Here is a 19,388-nt window from a genome sequence, read left to right on the forward strand (position 1 = left end):
CCTTTATCCAGTGAGCAGCTAGATGATACTGAAGGGGGCGGAGGAGGAGTCTCCCTAACTCGATGAACAGGGCCAGCGATGAAAGTGTCCCTGTTAGACTCATCCACTACCTGACTGAGCATCGGTTCCTTCTCAGCATGCTCTGGATGCATTCTAGGGCTTGGTAGATTCTTGGGGCCGACGGAAAAGCCCGAAAAGCTCGACTCTGAAGCTCCATACCCAGGTAGACAAAGGTCTGGGATGGGACGAGCTGGGACTCCTCTAAATTGACCAGGAGGCCCAGTTCCTTGGTCAGATCCATAGTCCATCTGAGATTCTCCAGACAGCGACGACTTGTGGGAGCTCTTAAAAGCCAGTCGTCTGACGGAGCCGGACACAAGATCATGGTACTGCTGCACAGTCTGTGAACTGTCAACCATGGGGAAGCGAGGAAGTACAGCGACAACCCGAAACTGTCTAGACTGTCTGGGTAGTACAGACAACTCCTTATCGGGTTGCTGAGGTTGCCGCACTGCGTCACAACAAGTCCCCTCTGCTGGTTGTTGAACGTCTTCCCAGTGACACACTGACTCCGTAAACAAAAAATCCTCTAACAAGGACTAAGCTTGGACTGCATGTCTTGCAACAAAGCTCAAGGTCTATGGGAGCAGGTGTGGTAACAGACGGGGTTAGCGACTGAAGCGGAACCATTACCCTCCCTGGAAGCATGTTATGCTTAAATAAAAGTCCATAGGAGGCTAAGCAGCTTAAGGCTCCTCTCCAAATGACAGAGTCCTCAAGGGAATATCAGAAGGAGGGAGAATAGCACTTTCTCATCTACAGGAACCATATCCGAGAAAAGCTAAGTTCTCTCAGTGAGGGTTTCACTGGTGCAAAAGCAGCAGACCAGAAACTGCTTGACAGTCTTGTGAGTTGGCAACAACCAAAGATGTGTGACTGAGGAGCATGCGGTAAGGAATGCAGAGCATGCTGTAAGGTATGCAGAGCATGCTGTAAGGAATGCAGAGCATGTTGTAAGGTATGCAGAGCATGCTGTATGCAGAGCATAGTATGCAGAGCATGCTGTAAGGTATGCAGAGCATGCTGTAAGGAATGCAGAGCATGCTGTATGCAGAGCATGCTGTAAGGTATGCAGAGCATGCTGTAAGGTATGCAGAGCATGCTGTAAGGAATGCAGAGCATGCTGTAAGGAATGCAGAGCATGCTGTAAGGAATGCAGAGCATGCTGTAAGGAATGCAGAGCATGCTGTATGTAGAGCATGCTGTAAGGTATGCAGAGCATGTTGCATGGCATGCGGCTTATGCTGCATGGGATGAGGCTCATGCTGCATGGGATGAGGCTCATGCTGCATGGTATGAGGCTCATGCTGCATGGGATGAGGCTCATGCTGCAAGGGATGAGGCTCAGGCCGCAAGGGTTGAGGAGGATGCCGCATAGTATGAGGCTCCTGCCTCATGGGTTGAGGAGGTTGCCGCATAGCATGAGGCTCCTGCCTCATGGGTTGAGGAGGATGCCGCATAGCATGAGGCTCCTCATAGCATGAGGCTCCTGCCTCATGGGTAGAGGAGGATGTCGCATAGCATGAGGCTCCTCATAGCATGAGGCTCCTGCCTCATGGGTTGAGGAGGATGCCGCATAGCATGAGGCTCCTGCCTCATGGATTGAGGAGGATGTCGCATAGCATGAGGCTCCTCATAGCATGAGGCTCCTGCCTCATGGGTTGAGGAGGATGCCGCATAGCATGAGGCTCCTCATAGCATGAGGCTCCTGCCTCATGGGTTGAGGAGGATGCCGCATAGCATGAGGCTCCTGCCTCATGGGTAGAGGAGGTTGCCGCATAGCATGAGGCTCCTGCCTCATGGGTTGAGGAGGATGCCGCATAGCATGAGGCTCCTGCTTCATGGGTAGAGGAGGTTGCCTCATAGTGCTGGAACCCGGCAACTCCCGATGCGGCAACTCACGCATGAAAGCAGGAGGCGCAGCAAGAACATGCGTCTGGCAGGGTGGACTGCGCATCGGAGGTGGAGCTCTCACAGGTGGAGGGTGGGAGCAGGCAGCCGCAGTATCTGCTGAGCGCACAACCTCGGCGGATTGTAGGTTAACAGGCTGCATTGTCAACCTTCCAGCATGATACTCCTGTATGAAGGAGCAAGCTGAGACTGTATAGTCTGCAGCATGGACCACAAGGGTCTATGAAAGACAACAACAAACGGAGCTACTGTCCGTTGAGACTGAGGGTCTAAAACAGCTGGTGCGGCAACAGACGGAGTTACTGCCTGTTGCGGTACCACCTTGCCTCTCTGGGAGGTGTGCAGTTGTCGTACTGCAGCAAGTCCGAACTGACCCAGTGGCAGTGGCTACACCTAGGAGTTGGACTTGCGCGGAAGGGACCGACTTGCACTTAAAAGCTGCAAGATTTGGTCCATGGTTTCTGCGAGAAACCTCTTCCGCAGACGAGGAATAAATGGGCTCTCTCGTCTTTGTGTGGGTGGGGTGATCACGTCGGCTACGTGAGTGGATACACCCGAAACCACGGAGGGAAACGTCTGTTCGTCGATCAAGGCCTGATGAACCCATAAGTCCTTCGACATTACTTCTCCCCTGGGCTTGGGAGCTTGTAAGAGGTCCCAGACTAGGCGAACAACTGGCACGAACAGACGAACCCTCGAACGCAACACTGTAACACTTTGCGCTTATCACTTTATCACTTTTGATTTTCTGTTTGCACTTATTTCACTGAACTCGAAACTTTAAGTGGTTTGTACCTGAAACACGCAATTCTATCCTTCATTAAAAGTTAGTAATTGCGAAAACAGTATTACAATGTAACAGAAAAACATAATGAAAGATAAAGAATTCAGTGGCTGGAAAAGAGACTAAACACTAGATCAAATAAACTACGTTTAAAATCTCTCACCGCATAAAGCCTGGGAACAAGAATAAAACTCTAGAAACGTTTACCTTCTTCCCCTAAAGAGACTAGGGAGAAGAGCAAAAACGATAACAACGTTACCCGCTTGAACGAAACGTTTATCCTCCTCTCTCTCCCTCCGTCTCTATCTCTCTCTCTCTTGACTTAGAAACTGAGAGATGAGCCCAATTATATATATCGTTAAAACATATTATTGTTAAAGGAAAAAAAACTGAAAGATTTCCCAAATAAAAAACGGATTTTGAGCGAAGCGAAAAATCTATTTTTGGGTAAGATAGCCATGTCGTCCTGATGGAAGTTCCTTAAAGGCAGCTTCCTAGGGTATATTACAACTACAGCGATATTCCCAGAGAATTTACCTTCAGGTACCCAGAATTCTAACTCCTGGAGCGAGTATCCCTAAAAAAGACCTTAGGGATATCGTAAATATCAGTGGACGTATTCTTGACACGCCTCATAGCAATCTATACCCCGAATAGAGTTAACACTTCGTAGGGGTAAAATGGCAAGAAAACGAAAACGATAAGAAAGGGGGGAGCCGTTCATAAGGCATCCCTCCTCACCGTTTCGAAAGCGTGCCCTGCGCCGCTCACGGCGCCATCTGTATTCCTTGTAGCGATACACGAGGTGCTACAGATACTGTATGTAGGGAGGGGTCCTACTATCCTTTTCACTCATATTTATTTTGAAAAGGAGCAGGGCGGGTCCATCAGGACGACATGGCTATCTTACCCAAAAATAGATTTTTCGCTTCGCTCAAAATCCGTTTTTTGGGCTCAAGCCATGTCGTCCTGATGGAAGTATACCAGAGCATTACTGTATCTGTGGATTCTCAATACGTGCCGTACTCCTCAAGAATGTTTCTTAGTCAACTCGACTGACAGACCTAAGATGTTACCGTTATACATCTTTTCACTAATCATAAGCCATGAGAGTGCTTCCTGCCCCCTACAGGGAGGAGTCCTACTAGACTCTAGAAACGAACGAAGAGTACATATACCTATGTATGAATCACTCGCTAGCCAGTACCATATAGTGGTCTCACTCTATATGAAGCGAAGTCTTACGGGACTACCGTAACCAAAAGAAAAAGTCCCGACCAGCACCCTGGTCGAAGTAAAAATAGACAAAAGGTTATATCTGCGTAGGATTAAACTTGCTACTACCACCGTCCTCAGAAAGGGGTGGAGTCCTTATTGCTAAGGAAAGTATAAGCCAGTATAATCCAGGCTTTGCATTAAGGAATAGGCTATTATAGATATCCCCGATTAATATACATAGGCTAAATGCTCAAAAAACAATCAAAAATATAGGTGAAGGAGACGCAAGGTTCCCGAGAACAAGTTTATTGAGAAACAATAAATAGGTATGGTCACCATAAATATGTACATATGCTAGGTGGATGACCAACAATTTTCACAAGTACTGTAGTGCATGGATGAATGATTATCTGAAAGAAAACATATGTGTCACTTACACATACCCCGGTATCAAACTTAACGTCCATGTTACCACTTGCTGACAATAGCGTTGGCAAACGCTTGGCACCCTGTCTGTACTTATGTTACCATCACCATCACGTTGGAACAGTCATTGTGGGCTCTGAGAGCCTACACTACCAGTTATATCAACATATATAACTAACTATTCACCCAAGAATCCAAGTCCCAAATGATTCCGCTGTTCCTCGCAGAGTTAAACAGCAGGGTTAACGACGCAACCAACTGCTACCACAGACCTCTTTAGCTGCTCCACTTGCTTAGCATAGTGGCGAAAGAATACCCTGGAAGACTTCCAGCCAGTGTATGAACGAAGGTGTTCAAAATCCATAAAATTAAAGAAGTTTAAAGATGAAGCAACTTTCCTCGGATCATGACCTGCGGGTGAACTGTCAGGATCCGCTCTGCGAATAAAATATGTAATTTTCGCCCTAAGTTGATTTAAAGATAAATTCGAGCCCGATGTTTCTCCTCTGAATAGTTGGCCCCCATGGAAGTCTGAAGTTCTACGAAGATAGACCTTAAGGCATTCTACGGGACATAGAGATGCATCTTCTTTCAGAGGGCAGATTCTCCAGGGACCCCACCTGTTGGTGGGCAACTCGTTCTTAGCGAGAAACGTAGGGTCCGGAAACAGGTTCAGTTCTCCCCCATCCAGGAACTGAACTCGGCCCTCCTCTCTCGAGAGGGCCACAATCTCACTAACTCTGGCCCCAGAAGCAAGGGCAAAAAGGAAGATCACTTTTTGAGTCAGGTCCTTCAACGCACATTCCTCATTATCTAGTAATGAGGCAAAATGAAGGACTTTGTCTAATGACCATGAAATAGGCTTTGGAGGAGCTGATGGTCTAAGCCTAGCACAGGCCTTTGGGATCTTATTAAACATTTCGTTAGCGAGGTCTACCTGGAAGGCATATAGAATGGGTCTTGTTAGAGCTGACTTACATGTAGAAATTGTGTTCGCCGCCAGCCCCTGTCCGTGGAGGTGAATGAAGAAGGATAGGCAGAACTCCGTAGAGATCTCGTGCGGGTTCTTATCTTTGACAAAGGCTACCCATTTCTTCCATGCAGATTCGTACTGCCTCCTAGTAGACTTACACTTGTATTCTTCCAGGAAGTCGATACTATCTTTCGAGATTCCGAACCGTTTCTTCACCGCTAGGGAGAGAAAATCATGAGCTGCAGGGTTCGGGTCTTCTGTAATGAAGCGAAGACAGTCGACTTCTGGACTTGCTGGGACAGAACTGGGTCCGGGAGCGGTAGGAACTTCAGTCGTAGTTCCAGAGCCAGAGGGAACCATACACTGTTCGGCCACTTGTGGGCCACTATTGCTGCTACTCCCTTGAAGGATCTCAGTTTGTTGAGGACCCTCAACATCAGATTGTGAGGGGGAAACAGGTAGATCCTGGACCATCTGTTCCAATCGAGGGACATCGCATCTATTGCTTCTGCCGCGGGGTCCACATATGGGGACACATATTTCGGCAGCTTCTTGTTGTCCTTCGTCGCGAAGAGGTCTATCTGCAGTTCTGGGACTTGACTCAAGATGAAAGAGAATGATCCTGCGTCTAGGGACCATTCTGTCTCTATCGGTGTTATCCTGGATAGAGCGTCCGCGGTCACATTCCGGACTCCTTGAAGGTGAACTGCTGACAGGTGCCACTTCTTCTTCTCCGCCAGTCGGAATATGGCTAACATCACCTGGTTGAGAGGTGGGGATCTCGATCCCCGCCGATTCAGACATTTCACAACCACCTCGCTGTCCAGTACCAACCTTACGTGGATCGAGTGACGTGGGGATACTTTCTTCAGGGTCAGAAGTACTGCCATAGCTTCTAGAAAGTTTATGTGAAAGGTCCCAAATAGCTTGGACCAGATTCCTTGCACTTTTTTCCGATGGGAGTGACCCCCCCACCCTACCTTTGAGGCGTCTGTGTGGATTGTCACTGACGGGGGGGGTGGCTGAAGAGGTAGAGACCTCTTTAGACGACTGGCTTGAGACCACGGTCTGAGAAGAGAACGTAGCCGAAGTGGGACCGGTCTCTTTACGTCCCTTCGCTCTTTCGATGCAAAGGTTCTCCATACTCCCGCTGCATCTTTTAGCTGTGCTCTTAGCACAGGGTCTGTTACTGATGCAAACTGAAGAGAGCCCAAAACCCTCTCTTGTTCGCGTCTTGATATCCTCTCGGAACCTAGAAGTCTCCTGACAGACCCTGCTATTTCCTTCCTCTTTGACATCGGGATGGAAAGACGGTGTGACACTAGATCCCAGTGAATTCCCAACCACTGGAACCTCTGAGCTGGAGAAAGACGAGACTTCTTTCTGTTGATCATGAAGCCTAGATATTCCAGGAACTGAATCACTTGTAGGGAAGCTTGCAAGCATTCTGCTCTGGATGCTGCCCACACCAACCAATCGTCCAGGTAGGCTACTACCTGGAACCCTTTTAGGCGTAACTGTTTGAGAGCTGCGCTCGCAAGCTTCGTAAAGATCCTTGGGGCTATGTTTAGTCCGAAGGGCATCGCCCTGAAAGCGTAAAGTTTTTGTTGTAGCTTGAATCCTAGGTAGGGGGAGAGACGACGACTTATTAGAACGTGCCAATATGCGTCTGACAAGTCGATGGAGACGGTATATGCCCTCTTGGGCAGTAAGGCCCTTATGTGTTGTAACGTTAGCATTTTGAACTTGTGGTTCACTATGAACTTGTTGAGTGGTGACAAGTCCAGAATGACTCTGAGTTTCCCCGAGTCTTTCTTGGGAACACAAAACAGCCTCCCTTGGAACTTGATGGACTTTACCCTCCTGATCACCTTTTTCTCCAACAGATCTTGGATGTACTCCTCCAAAACGGGGGTGGAGTGTTGGAAAAATTGAGGGCACAGGGGCGGAGTACTGTACCAACTCCAACCCAGTCCATTTTTGAGAAGGCTGTGGGCCCAGGGATCGAAGGTCCAGCGATCCCGGAAATACTGAAGTCTCCCACCTACCGGCGACACTTCACTTTGACTGTCCTGCAGTCTTGCCTCCCTGGCCGCGACCACCTCTGAATCCTCGTCCCCTAGAGGGGCGTCTTGATGACCCTCTAGCTGCTCCTCTGGGTCTTGCACGAAACGTGGTCGACTGTCCCTCGAACACGGGATTGAATGCAGGGGAAGCTGATGACATTGCTTGGGGAACCCATTGGAAGGTGGTCGGGGTCTGGGCTACCAGTTGTGGAACCGGAGGCAAAGCTGGCTGTTGCTGCTGTGGTCTTTGCTGTTTGAAGGACTTGGCTGGACGGGAGGAAAACCTTGACTTCTTTGCCTTTCCTTTCGGCTGAGGGCCCTCATCCGGAGAAGACTTCCTCTTAAGGGACAGGCCCCACTTCAGGAGAAGATTGCGGTTCTCAGTGGCGGCCTTGTCCACGATCTCTTTGACCACGTCCTTGGAAAAGAGATCCTTACCCCAGATGTTAGATGAAATTAGCCTCTTGGGTTCGTGCCTCACTGTGGCCGAGGCAAACACAAACTCCCTACAGGCTCTCCTTGCTTTCACAAAGCAATAGAGGTCCTTGGTTACTGTGGCCAGATGGATTTTGGCCATAACCATGAACATCTCTGGCATCTTGGGGTCACTAGCCATCGTCTCCATGTTGGTCTGGAGAGACATCGAGGCTGCCAGGCGCTCCTTTGTGTCCAATTCCCTCCGAAGAAGGAATTCCGACAACTTGGGAAGGTTTTCGCCGAACTGCTGTCCTGCAATGTCGGCGTCTAACTTCCCAACCGAGAAAGTAAGGTGCACCTCCTTCCAGTCCTTGTTATCCATTGGCAATGCCAGCGATAGAGGTTTACATTCCTCCAAGGACGGGCACGGCTTGCCAGCTTCAACTGCCTTGATGACGGCCGCAAACCCCTTTTGCATAAAGGGGAAGGCCCTAGCTGGGGAGGATACAAAGGAGGGGTGTTTCTTGCTCAAGGCGGCAACCTTCGAGTTTGAGAACCCCCTCTCCTTTAAAGCAGCTGTCAAGGTGGCTTGAGCCTTGGAGTGATCTAGGATAATCACTTCCTTTGGTTCCGTCTCCTCCTTCGAAGCCGGCTCCTTCTTCAAACGGACATAGCAGTCCGGGTAGGCCCCTCTACTGGGCCAGAATTCCACCTCCTCAAGGGGAACTGAACCCAGTTTCTCCGACATGACGATCTTCCCAATCGTCATCGGCATGTGCTCGGCATATCTCCACGGGTTGGCATCCGAGCACAGAGGAAGGTCCTTAACGTTGAGCTTCTTTGGAGGTCCACGTGATGCTGTGATCTTCTGCATCTGGAGCTCCAAAGTAGCGGCCTTCTGATTATTCTCCCTCTGCATCTGTTGGATCATACCAACGATGGAAGAGAGAGCCTGTCCAAGCTCTGCTGGAAGAGCGGACGAGGTAGAGGGGATAGGTTCAGGGACCTGAACCGGCACGTCTGATGAAACGGGAACCTCTTCCTCCACAGCAATAGGATCTCGATCTTGCTCCTCGCCCTCTGCGAGGAGATCCTGCTCCGCACGATCAGACAAGTCGGACATCTTGTCGTCCAACTGGATGTCCTGCAAGGCGTCAGCGACATCCTCCTCCACTGGGATCTGGATCAGAGGGATCTCCGGCCGAGGCTGGGGAACAACAGCATCAGGGGAAGCCTTGGGGAAAAGGTATGCCCTCATCTTCTCGTTAGGAAGATAAGGTCCAGTGGTGTTTTTCTGAAAACCCCTTACCCATACACGAAGCCTCTCCCTCGCTGCATCTCTTGACTCCGCCGACCTAGGGGATTCAAAAGCCTCTGATAGCAGGTTAGTACATACAGCACATACCTGCGGATCCCAGTAACGATGTTCATCATTGGAGGCTGCACAAGCTGCGTGCCTCCTACACGAGGTATGTCCGCAAAAGTTCTTACTGCGGACATTGCAGAAGACACTATCACACTTCGGATGCTCCTCCTGTAAAAGAAGAAAAATTTCCATGAATATCAAGTGAATTTTAATTCACATGTAACAAATGAGTATTCAACAAAAGAATAAGGGAAAGACACCTACTTGTGAAACCCACACAAACACCTGTGGAAGCCCACCGGCCAAGTCACATAGTTAGTCTTTACTAGAATAACCAGAGAACGTATTTCCAAAGGAAATTAGGTGTAGCTCACACCTAAGGTAAAATAATACCATTCTGGCCAGGAATAAAAGAATTATCTTTTATCCTTGTAAGGCGACACCAGGTGATTATACCAGTAACACAAGTAAGATAGAAAAGACAGTGTTGTAACCTACTACATCATGAACTCCTTTGGTTGAATATACCACCAAGAGAGGACTGATACAGTACCTGAGGGTGGTGTGCCAGCCGGCTACTGCCGCTCAGCACCCCCCCCCCTTGTTTTGGAAAGGTAGATCTCAAGTACACAACATCAGATCACCTTTATTGGGGAGAACTCCAGAACCCATGCCTGAACCGGCCGGCAGTGGTTGCCAGACCGTAGCCACCCGGTTTGCACTGAGTTGCCGGCCATCATACTTAGTGGCCGGCTGACTGGGCAGTGTCGCGGGCCGGCCGGCAGCAGTAAACAAACCCTGCCGGCTAGCCCCCACACACTAGGCAGCACTCGGCTGCCGGCCCCACTTGTAGTGGCCGGCAGATGAGCAATAGACCGGCCGGCAAAGGTATACACCCAACGCCGACCGACAGCAAGAGAACTGGAGAACACCCCTCCCCACCGACAGCCGGCCTGTAGGCCGGCAGACGGCAAGGACAACACATACTAAGACAAAAGAGTGAGTGCCGGGTTAAGAGACTATAAGTCTCTGAGCCCGGCACCCGAAAGAGTGCCGAAAGGAAGGGGAAGACACTAAGTCAAGCTTCCTAACCGCTGCCTACTGAATTTTCAGACGGCAGCGATAGAGGGACCAAGAAAGGACCGGGCAGCACTCACAGTAATGGTCTCTGCCGGTCGGCACACTTTGCCGGCCGACAGGAGACCACGTCAGTTCCTCATCCCAACCTAGGCTAGGCAAGGATGCAGACGACTGACACAATGAACGGAAAAAGAGAAGGGAAGGACAGAGGGTCCTATCCAACCTTACCTTGGTTAAGGGTCACTCCAAACTAAGACAGTTCATCTCAGTAGAGAAAGACCCGAGAGGGAGGCCGGCACTACTGGCTGCCTCCCACGAACCACGGCAAAGAAGGAATTGCCTTTCCAGAAAAGGGAACATATCCCGAGACCGGAACGGCAAGGACAGTCTGATGAGTCACCGAGTAAAGGGATCACTACTGGAACCCAACAAGGTGGACTAAGGGGGGAACCCTTAGTGCCCGAGTCAATCGGCAAGGGAGACTCTGCCCCATGCCAGACAAACCGGGCTCAGACTAAACACTGTTGTACTGTCACCCTCTGAACCAATACTGTTGGAACGGGAAGGTACAGTACTACCCCAGCATAGATATATTTGAAGATTAATTCAAATAAACCACTAGAGTTAAGCCTAAGGCTTAAACAGAGGGAAAGGGTTTGCCCCTTCCCCTAAGAGAAGGGAGCAAACAGGGAACAGATAATATTATAATGACCTAAGACAACCTAGCCTAGGCACTAAGAGAATCGATTACCTAATTCACCGAAACTCATATCAATACTATCTTGGAAGGTACTCGAAAAGGACTAATATGTATAACGTTGCCTAACGCTTAAAGCAATAATTTCACATTTGGAAGACTAATTATCATGCAGGAAGTACATAGGCCAACAACTAGCCTACGAAGACTAGTGTTGGTAGCCTTGGTAATTTCGCCAGGCACATTACTATCGCATCATAACAGAATTCCTAAATAAGCTAAGTAGCTAATATTTAAGCGCAAAGGGGGCTGGGAACGTCGCTCTTGCTAACAAATAAATCCTATTCTAGCGAGCGACAGCATCCATGATGCCTCCAGCAGGCAACAGCTCTTGTATCAAAGATAACTCTTTTAATAACTTTAATTTTAACCAAGAGCCTACATTTATACATAAAAGAAATAATACTCAACTTATCCGAGGCAGAAGAAGTTGGAGAAAGCATTATAAACGAGAAAATTCCAAGATTAGGTAGTAAACAGGGAAAATACACCGAGTCGTAGAGCTACGCAAAAAGGAATACAGATGGCGCCGTGAGCGGCGCAGGGCACGCTTTCGAAACGGTGAGGAGGGATGCCTTATGAACGGCTCCCCCCTTTCTTATCGTTTTCGTTTTCTTGCCATTTTACCCCTACGAAGTGTTAACTCTATTCGGGGTATAGATTGCTATGAGGCGTGTCAAGAATACGTCCACTGATATTTACGATATCCCTAAGGTCTTTTTTAGGGATACTCGCTCCAGGAGTTAGAATTCTGGGTACCTGAAGGTAAATTCTCTGGGAATATCGCTGTAGTTGTAATATACCCTAGGAAGCTGCCTTTAAGGAACTTCCATCAGGACGACATGGCTTGAGCCCAAAAAGTTCCTTTATTAGAATTAAAACCATTTAAGCTAAGAAAGAATGAACAAAACGCTAGAATCGGTTTACTCTTACTGCAACGTGAAACCGTGAATACTCTCTCTCTATCGTAACGATAGAGCGCAAGTTGAACGTTCTGAACGTCAACAACTGCGGAGACAAAACAAAACGTTAGTTCAACTTTGAAAACAGTACGAGACTATCAAAGAAATTCTTTCAAAAACATTAAAATTAAAATAGCATAAAATCTTAACAGGTAAAAACGATATGACGGGCTCCATGTTAATTAACTTCGGTTCCAAGAAAAGACCGCCTACTATTAGGAAAGGTCGCATATAAACAAACATAAAAATTAATTTTTATAAGTTTATAATAAAAGGAAGTTAATCGAAGAGGCCTATAAAAGGCGGAGAGATATAAAATAAATCTATAACTTTGTTAAGCAAAATTAAGAAAGAGAGTCTATACTCTCTTCGACACCAACACTTCCGTCTAAGGGAAGGGTCGGCCATTTAAAAGTGAAAGAGAGTTCATACTCTCTTCGTCACCAAAATTAAATCAAATTAATTCCAAAAACTTGCTAAGCTAATGTTAAAGCTTCCTGAATAGCGAAGGCTAAACTCTAGAGCAAATACATCACCAAATCGTGAACAATAACTCCAGAATCAACAGCGTATCCAAGTAGGTCTAGCCGGTGGCACGACAGAGGAAAAATTGAGGTGGTGTTGACAAGAAGTACTGGAGTACCTGACCACAGATGGCGCTGTTGTGTACACCCCCACCTGTATAGCGATCGCTGGCGTATCCCGACCGTAGATTTCTGTCGGGCAACAGAGTTGACAGCTACATGATCATCGGGTAAGATTAATATTGAAAAACCATAGTTTTGTTTACGTTTCATTGCTAATCATAAGGAACTAACAAATGCATTTACGCATCCAAGATGATGGTATTACAAAGATTTCACTTTATCCTTAGAAATCCTTCAGTCGCAATACTTTATCCTTAGAAATCCTTCATAGTCGCAATAACAAACTACAGTACATCTAATGACAGTATGATAATTTACGCCAATGTTATGGTTGTATGATTGTTCTAAACTGCTACAAATGATAATTGTGCGCTCCATTTCCAGTATATTTTTCCTCACTTCAGTTCTAAGTTAGTTGAAATTATGCTAACCTAAATGTTATTACTACCATCATTAACACTCCCATAAAAATTATTGAAAGGTTAGAGAAAGATGAAGGTTTCTGAGAATGCAATCATAACTCAATGTTTAAATTTTTTTAGATGGACTCTCATAGATAAAAGTTGATTTCACTGTTGATGTGAAATTTTTCCTCAAAAAGGCTATTTATCATGAATATATACCTATAATATGTAAGGTAAATATGGTTTGGTTACCTTTATTATGATTATCATACCAAGGCTAGCCCACCAATAAAGTTGCATTTTTATATGAATATCAATTAATAATTAAATAAACCTAGCATATTAGCCAAGCAAAGAGGAGGGGTGTGTGCTCAAATATTTCATCAAAGAATATTAAAATCAGGCCCCTCAAACATACTAAAATACAATGGATGATAATCAATATTTACTGAAATGATTCCTTACCTGATTAAACACTGCACCAAGTTTTTCTAGGGCCAAAATTCTCAGCGTGTTGGTTGAAATAGCTACAATACCCTCGGGACACTGCTCAGACGAGAAACCAGCGGCATACTCGAGACTTTCATAAGATAAAGGAGTCAGATGAAATCTGTTTTGATAGTAATAGGACAACCAGGAACGAGATGACATGGCAAGCACCTATGAGGAAGAAAGAATTGGCCCTTCTGAATACATAGCAATAAATTAATCTTAATGCAAAACACAGTTTTCCATTTTAATTTCAGTTCATAGGAAAGATGAGCTACTGTTAGATTTCATCTCTACATATTGGATACAAAAGTTAGAGGGTCGACTGATCTAAGTAAATACTACAGTCAATTAGCAAAAAGAGAAAAAGGTCTGTCTAACTAAAAGGTTTAGATGGAGAGAAGAAAAACAGCAAAATCTAGAATAAAAAAATTATGGGTAACCAGTCTACCAAACATGCAATATCAGTAAATAAGGTTACAGAGGAGAGGTACACTAACATTGTCATAGGAATATAAATACTAACATTGTCGTAGGAATATCTTAACATTGTTGTAGGAACATATGTACTAACACCGTCGTAGGAACATACGTACTATCATTGTCGTAGGAATATACATACTAATATTGTTGTAGGAATATATGTAATGAACTAATATTGTCGTAGGAATATACATACTAATATTGTTGTAGGAATATATGTAATGTACTAATATTGTCGTAGGAATATACATGCTAACATTGTCGTAGGAGTATACAGTACGTACTAACATTGTCGTAGGAATATACGTAATCTAGGAAACAGAAATGTAACAAATCTATTCTAGAGAAACTTACTGCCTCGTTTCCTTGCATGATAATCCTGAAAAGTTTGACTGGCCTGGAACCCAAATAACGTGTACGTGTATCCGACATATCACCAGTCACCGAATCCAGAACCGTCCTCAACAATACACCGTTCTGTAGAATTACAATCATTTTGTTAAATAATAATGTAATAAAGGGAAAAATTACACACAAGGTAAAAAAAAAAATCAAATATACCACATAAAACCTGTGGAGACAGGTTTCAGGCATAAAATGCCTTTTACACAGGCTTTGCAGTTCTAAGAATAACTTTCTTTTTCCGTAATTTTTCTGGCAACTTTGAAAAGCAACAAAAGATATATTGTTAATGTATTTATAAACAGACACGTACAATAACAGAAGATATTCTAAACTGAACCAATAACTATATGGATTAATAAACTAAACATTATCAATATGTAGCAATTACATTTGTGAATCCTAAAAATAATAACATTAACAACGTATTCATAAACCTTACCTGCAATCCAATGTTGAGGTACAGAGCTCCGAGCGTTCGAGGCTCGTTATCGGAACCCTCTTGTCCTCCCATCTCAATGATACTCAAGGACTCTGGAAGGGCAGGCAAAGCTTGCATGCCTCTAACTGTTAAACAATCCTGCAAAATCATAAAATAATCAATTAAATGTTTAATTATTGCAATCTTTTCTTCATAAAACTATATACAAAACAAGTCTGAATGTAATTCCCTGCACGACACACTTACATTTGGGTCTAAGCTGATGATTCGGACAGTGTTGTCAGAGAGGCCGACAGCCAAGAACTGTGACCTCTGCTCGCCTAGTGGTACACGTCCAATACCCATACAGATCACGTCACTCTTCATCTCCTTCCTTTCTGTGTATTCATTCAGTTGACCACTCTGAAAAATATTATAATTTTATTGCAAAATGTATTACAGAAGGTCCACAACTTAAAAACATTCGACTTGCACACATTCGGAGATGCAAAAAAAAGTCCAACTAATAATAACAAAGATAGGATAAAGAAATATTGTAATAAAATAATATTGTCATTTAATAGAGCAAGAAAAACGACACTTGTAATAACCAGACATTTATTTCATATGAAATTTGACTATTTGTTGACTTTTGTAGCTGGGAATCATAGACATGGGATTCAGATTAGGCTTACCCTAGATCAAAATTTAACATAATTCGACTCACAACCAGCTTCTTGAAACCTATTAAGGCTTAAAAAAATAACTAAAAGAAAGCATTGAGGAAGGAAAATAAAATGGATTAAACCAGAAAAATTGAAGGCTGTAAGTCAAGAGAAATAAGAAGCAGGAATAAAATTTCAAGGTCTAGTAGTATGGTAGAAGCAAAGCTTGTCATGATAAGGGTAAACAGCTAGCTGTAATATGAACTCAATCATAGAAGTGATATGTTTTCAAATCACTGTAGAATACAGAAAAAACTGTGTAGCTATTCTTATAACAATCAGATAGCAATTGCATAATGACTTAAGATGGATAAACTTTTTAATTGAATGAGTAATCAAACACTTATTACCCAATATAAAATAATGGCTGTTTCTATTAGAACAATTAAATAATAACCTGAAAAGGAAAAAAATGTGAACGTCTGCATGTTGAAAGGGTATCAAAACAACAACTCTTCACTTGAATATTGTAGACCATCTAAAGTACTATAGCAATCTAGATGAAAATCAACTACTGGAATATTAGTTCTCTATGATGACCATTAAATCTAAAAAATCTATTCCAAGCTAGAAATGAGAATTTGGAAGTAAAATTTATACTTAAAATGTTAAATTCTCAAGTTATCCAAACACAATACCCTTCATTTAAAATCTCTAACATAATACTCAAGTATATACTTCTTTAATACTTACAGGGTCCATTTCAAAGTATACAATCTCTCCCCCCGTCAGGGCAATGACTACCTGCCGCTGATTCAACGCACACCTGACGATGGTCTTTTTGCCGGGAGCTTTCCACTCATTAACACGACGATCAGCACGAATGTGTCGGATGCCATCTGGGTAGATCTGTAAAAGGATTGTATACATGGTAAATCAAGCAGCTCACCTTGCTTGCGGCACGAGTAGTGTTACTGGTTATTACAGTTACCCTCATCGGATAAAACATAACAAATTTGAAAATAATTTGTATTTTTCCTAACATACAAACCTGGAGCTATTTATAGGGTATTACTTTCGGCAATGTTGAAAACCAGCCAAGACAATTTTAGTGAGGGATAATTACCCCATCAGCTAGTTAGAGGGAGGGGGTTGGGGTAGACTGGCTACCCCGCTCACTCACACCTGTCGGTTGAGTAACCACTTTTGCTTTCTGGCAGGACTTCTAGGGGGACAGGGTGGCGGGCCAATTTGTATAAATACTGTAGCTCCAGTTTTGTATGTTAGGAAAAATACAAATTATTTCCAAATTTGTCATTTGTTCCCACAGAAACAAACCTTCGCTATTTATAGGGTGACTTACTCTTAGGAGGGAGGAAGTTCTACCAACTGGCCTTGGTCATGACCCGAGGTTTCCTCTAATAATTGATCTTTGATCTAATTAGAAAGAACCCTACCCTCGCTAAAATAAAAGTAGTTACAAGGTACCTCAATGATAGCGGCCTGCAGAAGCTTGTGTGAGAGAGACTCGTGGCTTGTCTTTACGTAGGAACTCGAGGATAAGCATGAGTTCTAAGACATATCCAATACCCTCCCTCACGAGGTATTGGTGACGTAACAAAGTATTTATTCATACTCAGGATGCACAATGGAAATGAATCATACCTGCAGAGGGGTGAGGTCTGCTATGCTTCGGTCTTGCGGAGCTGTTTCCCCAGGGTCCTCAACCCTCTGGTACTTGTCCATCAAGGAGCCTGAAGCATTAGATCACTTGTTGTGCAGCCACCACAGGACCAATGGAAAAGGTTTCCATGCTCCAGTGGGTTACGTCTTTCAGATAGTGGGCTGTGAAGGTCGTCTGACGCTTCCACATGCCCGCTTGCAATACCTGTGCCACAGAAAAATTATTTTTGAAAGCCAGAGATGTTGCAATGCCTCTGACGTCATGAGATCTGAGTCGGTTGGACAGAGGGAGGTCTGGATGTAGAGCGTATTCGATTAGTTTCCTTATCCAGGAGGAAATATTATTCCTCGTGACCTTACTTTTGACCTTCCCCGTGCTGACAAAAAGTGCTTGTACACGGGGGCGAGCTTTTGCTGTTCTTCTTAAGGAACACCTCAGACTCCTTACTGGACATAGTAGCAGGTGGTCTGGATCTTCGGTTACAGAACGAAGACTATCCGAAATGGGCCGAACCTTGAGTCCGGCACACCTGGGTTTTGAGTCTTAGCTACGAACTCAGGAATGTAGTTGAGAATTACTTCCCCCATCTCCTAGAGTGGGAGACATCAGCAGATAGGCCGTGAAGTTCGCTGACTCTCTTGGCCGAAGCTAGAGCGAGCAGGAACACCGTCTTCCACGTGAGGTGGCGATTGGAGGCCCGGCGTAATGGTTCATAGGGGGAAGCTCTTCAGAGACCTGAGGACCCGAACCACGTTCCATGGGGAGATCTTAGCTCTGCCTGGGGACAAGTAAGCTCGTAACTACATATGAGAAAAGAAAGTTTCAACGAGGAGGAAATATCGACTCCTTTCAGTCTAAAGGCAAGACCCTAAGACTGAGCGGTAGCCCTTGACTGCCAAGACCAAGAGAAGCATTTCTTCCCGAAAGTATACAAGAAACTCCGCCATAGTTGGAACAGAGGCATCGAGGGGAGAGATACCCCTTCTACGACACCAGCCACAGAAAACTAACCACTTTGCCTGGTAGACTGCCTCTGTGGATCTCCTGAGGTGTCCGGCCATTCTTTTCGCAACCAGTTGAGAAAAGCCTCTCTGTGTGAGGAGGTACTGGATAGTCTCCAGGCGTGAAGTCGAAGCGAAGCTATGGCTTTATGGAAGATGCTGGCATGTGGTTGTTTGAGGAGGTCGTGCTGTGGAGGGAGCTCCCTGGGAGCTCCGCGAGGAGATCCAGACGGTCCGGGAACCATTCTACGTGATGCCATAGCGAAGCAATGAGGGTCATTTGCAAGTTGTTGCTTGCTCGTACCCGGTTGAGGACTTTTCTCATCAGACAGAACGGGGGAAACGCGTAAGGGTCCAGGTTTACCCACAGTTGTTGGAAAGCATCATGCCAAAGAGCTTGGGAATCCGGGACTGGGGAGCAGTACAACGGGAGCCTAAAATTCAGGGCCGTTGCAAACAGATCCACAGTCGGGGAACCCCACAAAGTCATGACTGTTGGCTATCAGAGGATTCAAAGACCACTCGGTGCCAACTATCTGAGTCGCTCTGCTCAGCTTGTCTGCTAGCACATTCCGCTTGCCCTGAATGAAGCGAGCTGATAGAGTCACCGAGTTGTCCTCTGCCCATCCGAATATCTCTATTGCAAGATGGCACAGCTGCTGCAAAAAGGTACCGCCCTGTTTGCTTAGATAAGCTGCTACTGTGGTGTTGTCGCTCATCAACACCACGAAGTGCCCAGCCAGGACCTGGTGGAACTTTTTGAGGGCCAGAGAGGCTGCCCTCATCTCAAAGAGATTTATGTGCTGGTACTGTAATGGTGCAGCACGTGAGCCCCCACCCTTCTTTTGATGCATCCGAAAAAAGCATCAATTCCGGGGGAGAGACGAGAAGATTGACCCCTTTGCAGAGGTTCGGCTCTGCCAGCCACCACCCGAGGTCCGACTGTTCCTCTAGCCCTATGCGGACTAGGTGATCCCGGGAATCGGAGTGTTGGTTCCACTGGGATTTTAGTTGCCACTGGATGGATCTTATCCTGAGGCAACTGTTGGGGATTAGTCGGGTTAAGGAAGAGAGGTGACCAAGAAGGCGAAGCCAATACTGCGCCGGGAGCTCTTCCCAACTGAGGAAGACCTGTGCTATCTCCCTCAGTCTATGGATCCTTTCGTCTGATG

General features: G+C 45.6%; 2 protein-coding genes across 2 annotated transcripts in view; both read right to left on the reverse strand.

Annotated features, from left to right (window-relative positions):
* LOC137656682 (zinc finger protein 91-like) overlaps positions 1-19,388 on the reverse strand; it is a 430,152-nt gene that overhangs the window by 54,143 nt on the left and 356,621 nt on the right. The gene's annotated exons all lie outside the window — the stretch shown is intronic.
* The window catches only part of LOC137656309 (splicing factor 3B subunit 3-like), a 158,904-nt gene that overhangs the window by 48,438 nt on the left and 91,078 nt on the right, over positions 1-19,388 (reverse strand). The window contains exons 13-17 of the mRNA XM_068390481.1: positions 16,285-16,440; positions 15,134-15,289; positions 14,888-15,025; positions 14,398-14,520; positions 13,537-13,731 (exon numbers count right to left, since the gene is read on the reverse strand). Of these exons, the coding sequence (XP_068246582.1) occupies positions 13,537-13,731; positions 14,398-14,520; positions 14,888-15,025; positions 15,134-15,289; positions 16,285-16,440 (768 nt within the window). The remainder of the gene's footprint in view (positions 1-13,536; positions 13,732-14,397; positions 14,521-14,887; positions 15,026-15,133; positions 15,290-16,284; positions 16,441-19,388) is intronic.

The sequence above is a fragment of the Palaemon carinicauda genome, chromosome 17, assembly GCF_036898095.1.
Source record: "Palaemon carinicauda isolate YSFRI2023 chromosome 17, ASM3689809v2, whole genome shotgun sequence".
NCBI classification, from domain to species: domain Eukaryota; kingdom Metazoa; phylum Arthropoda; class Malacostraca; order Decapoda; family Palaemonidae; genus Palaemon; species Palaemon carinicauda.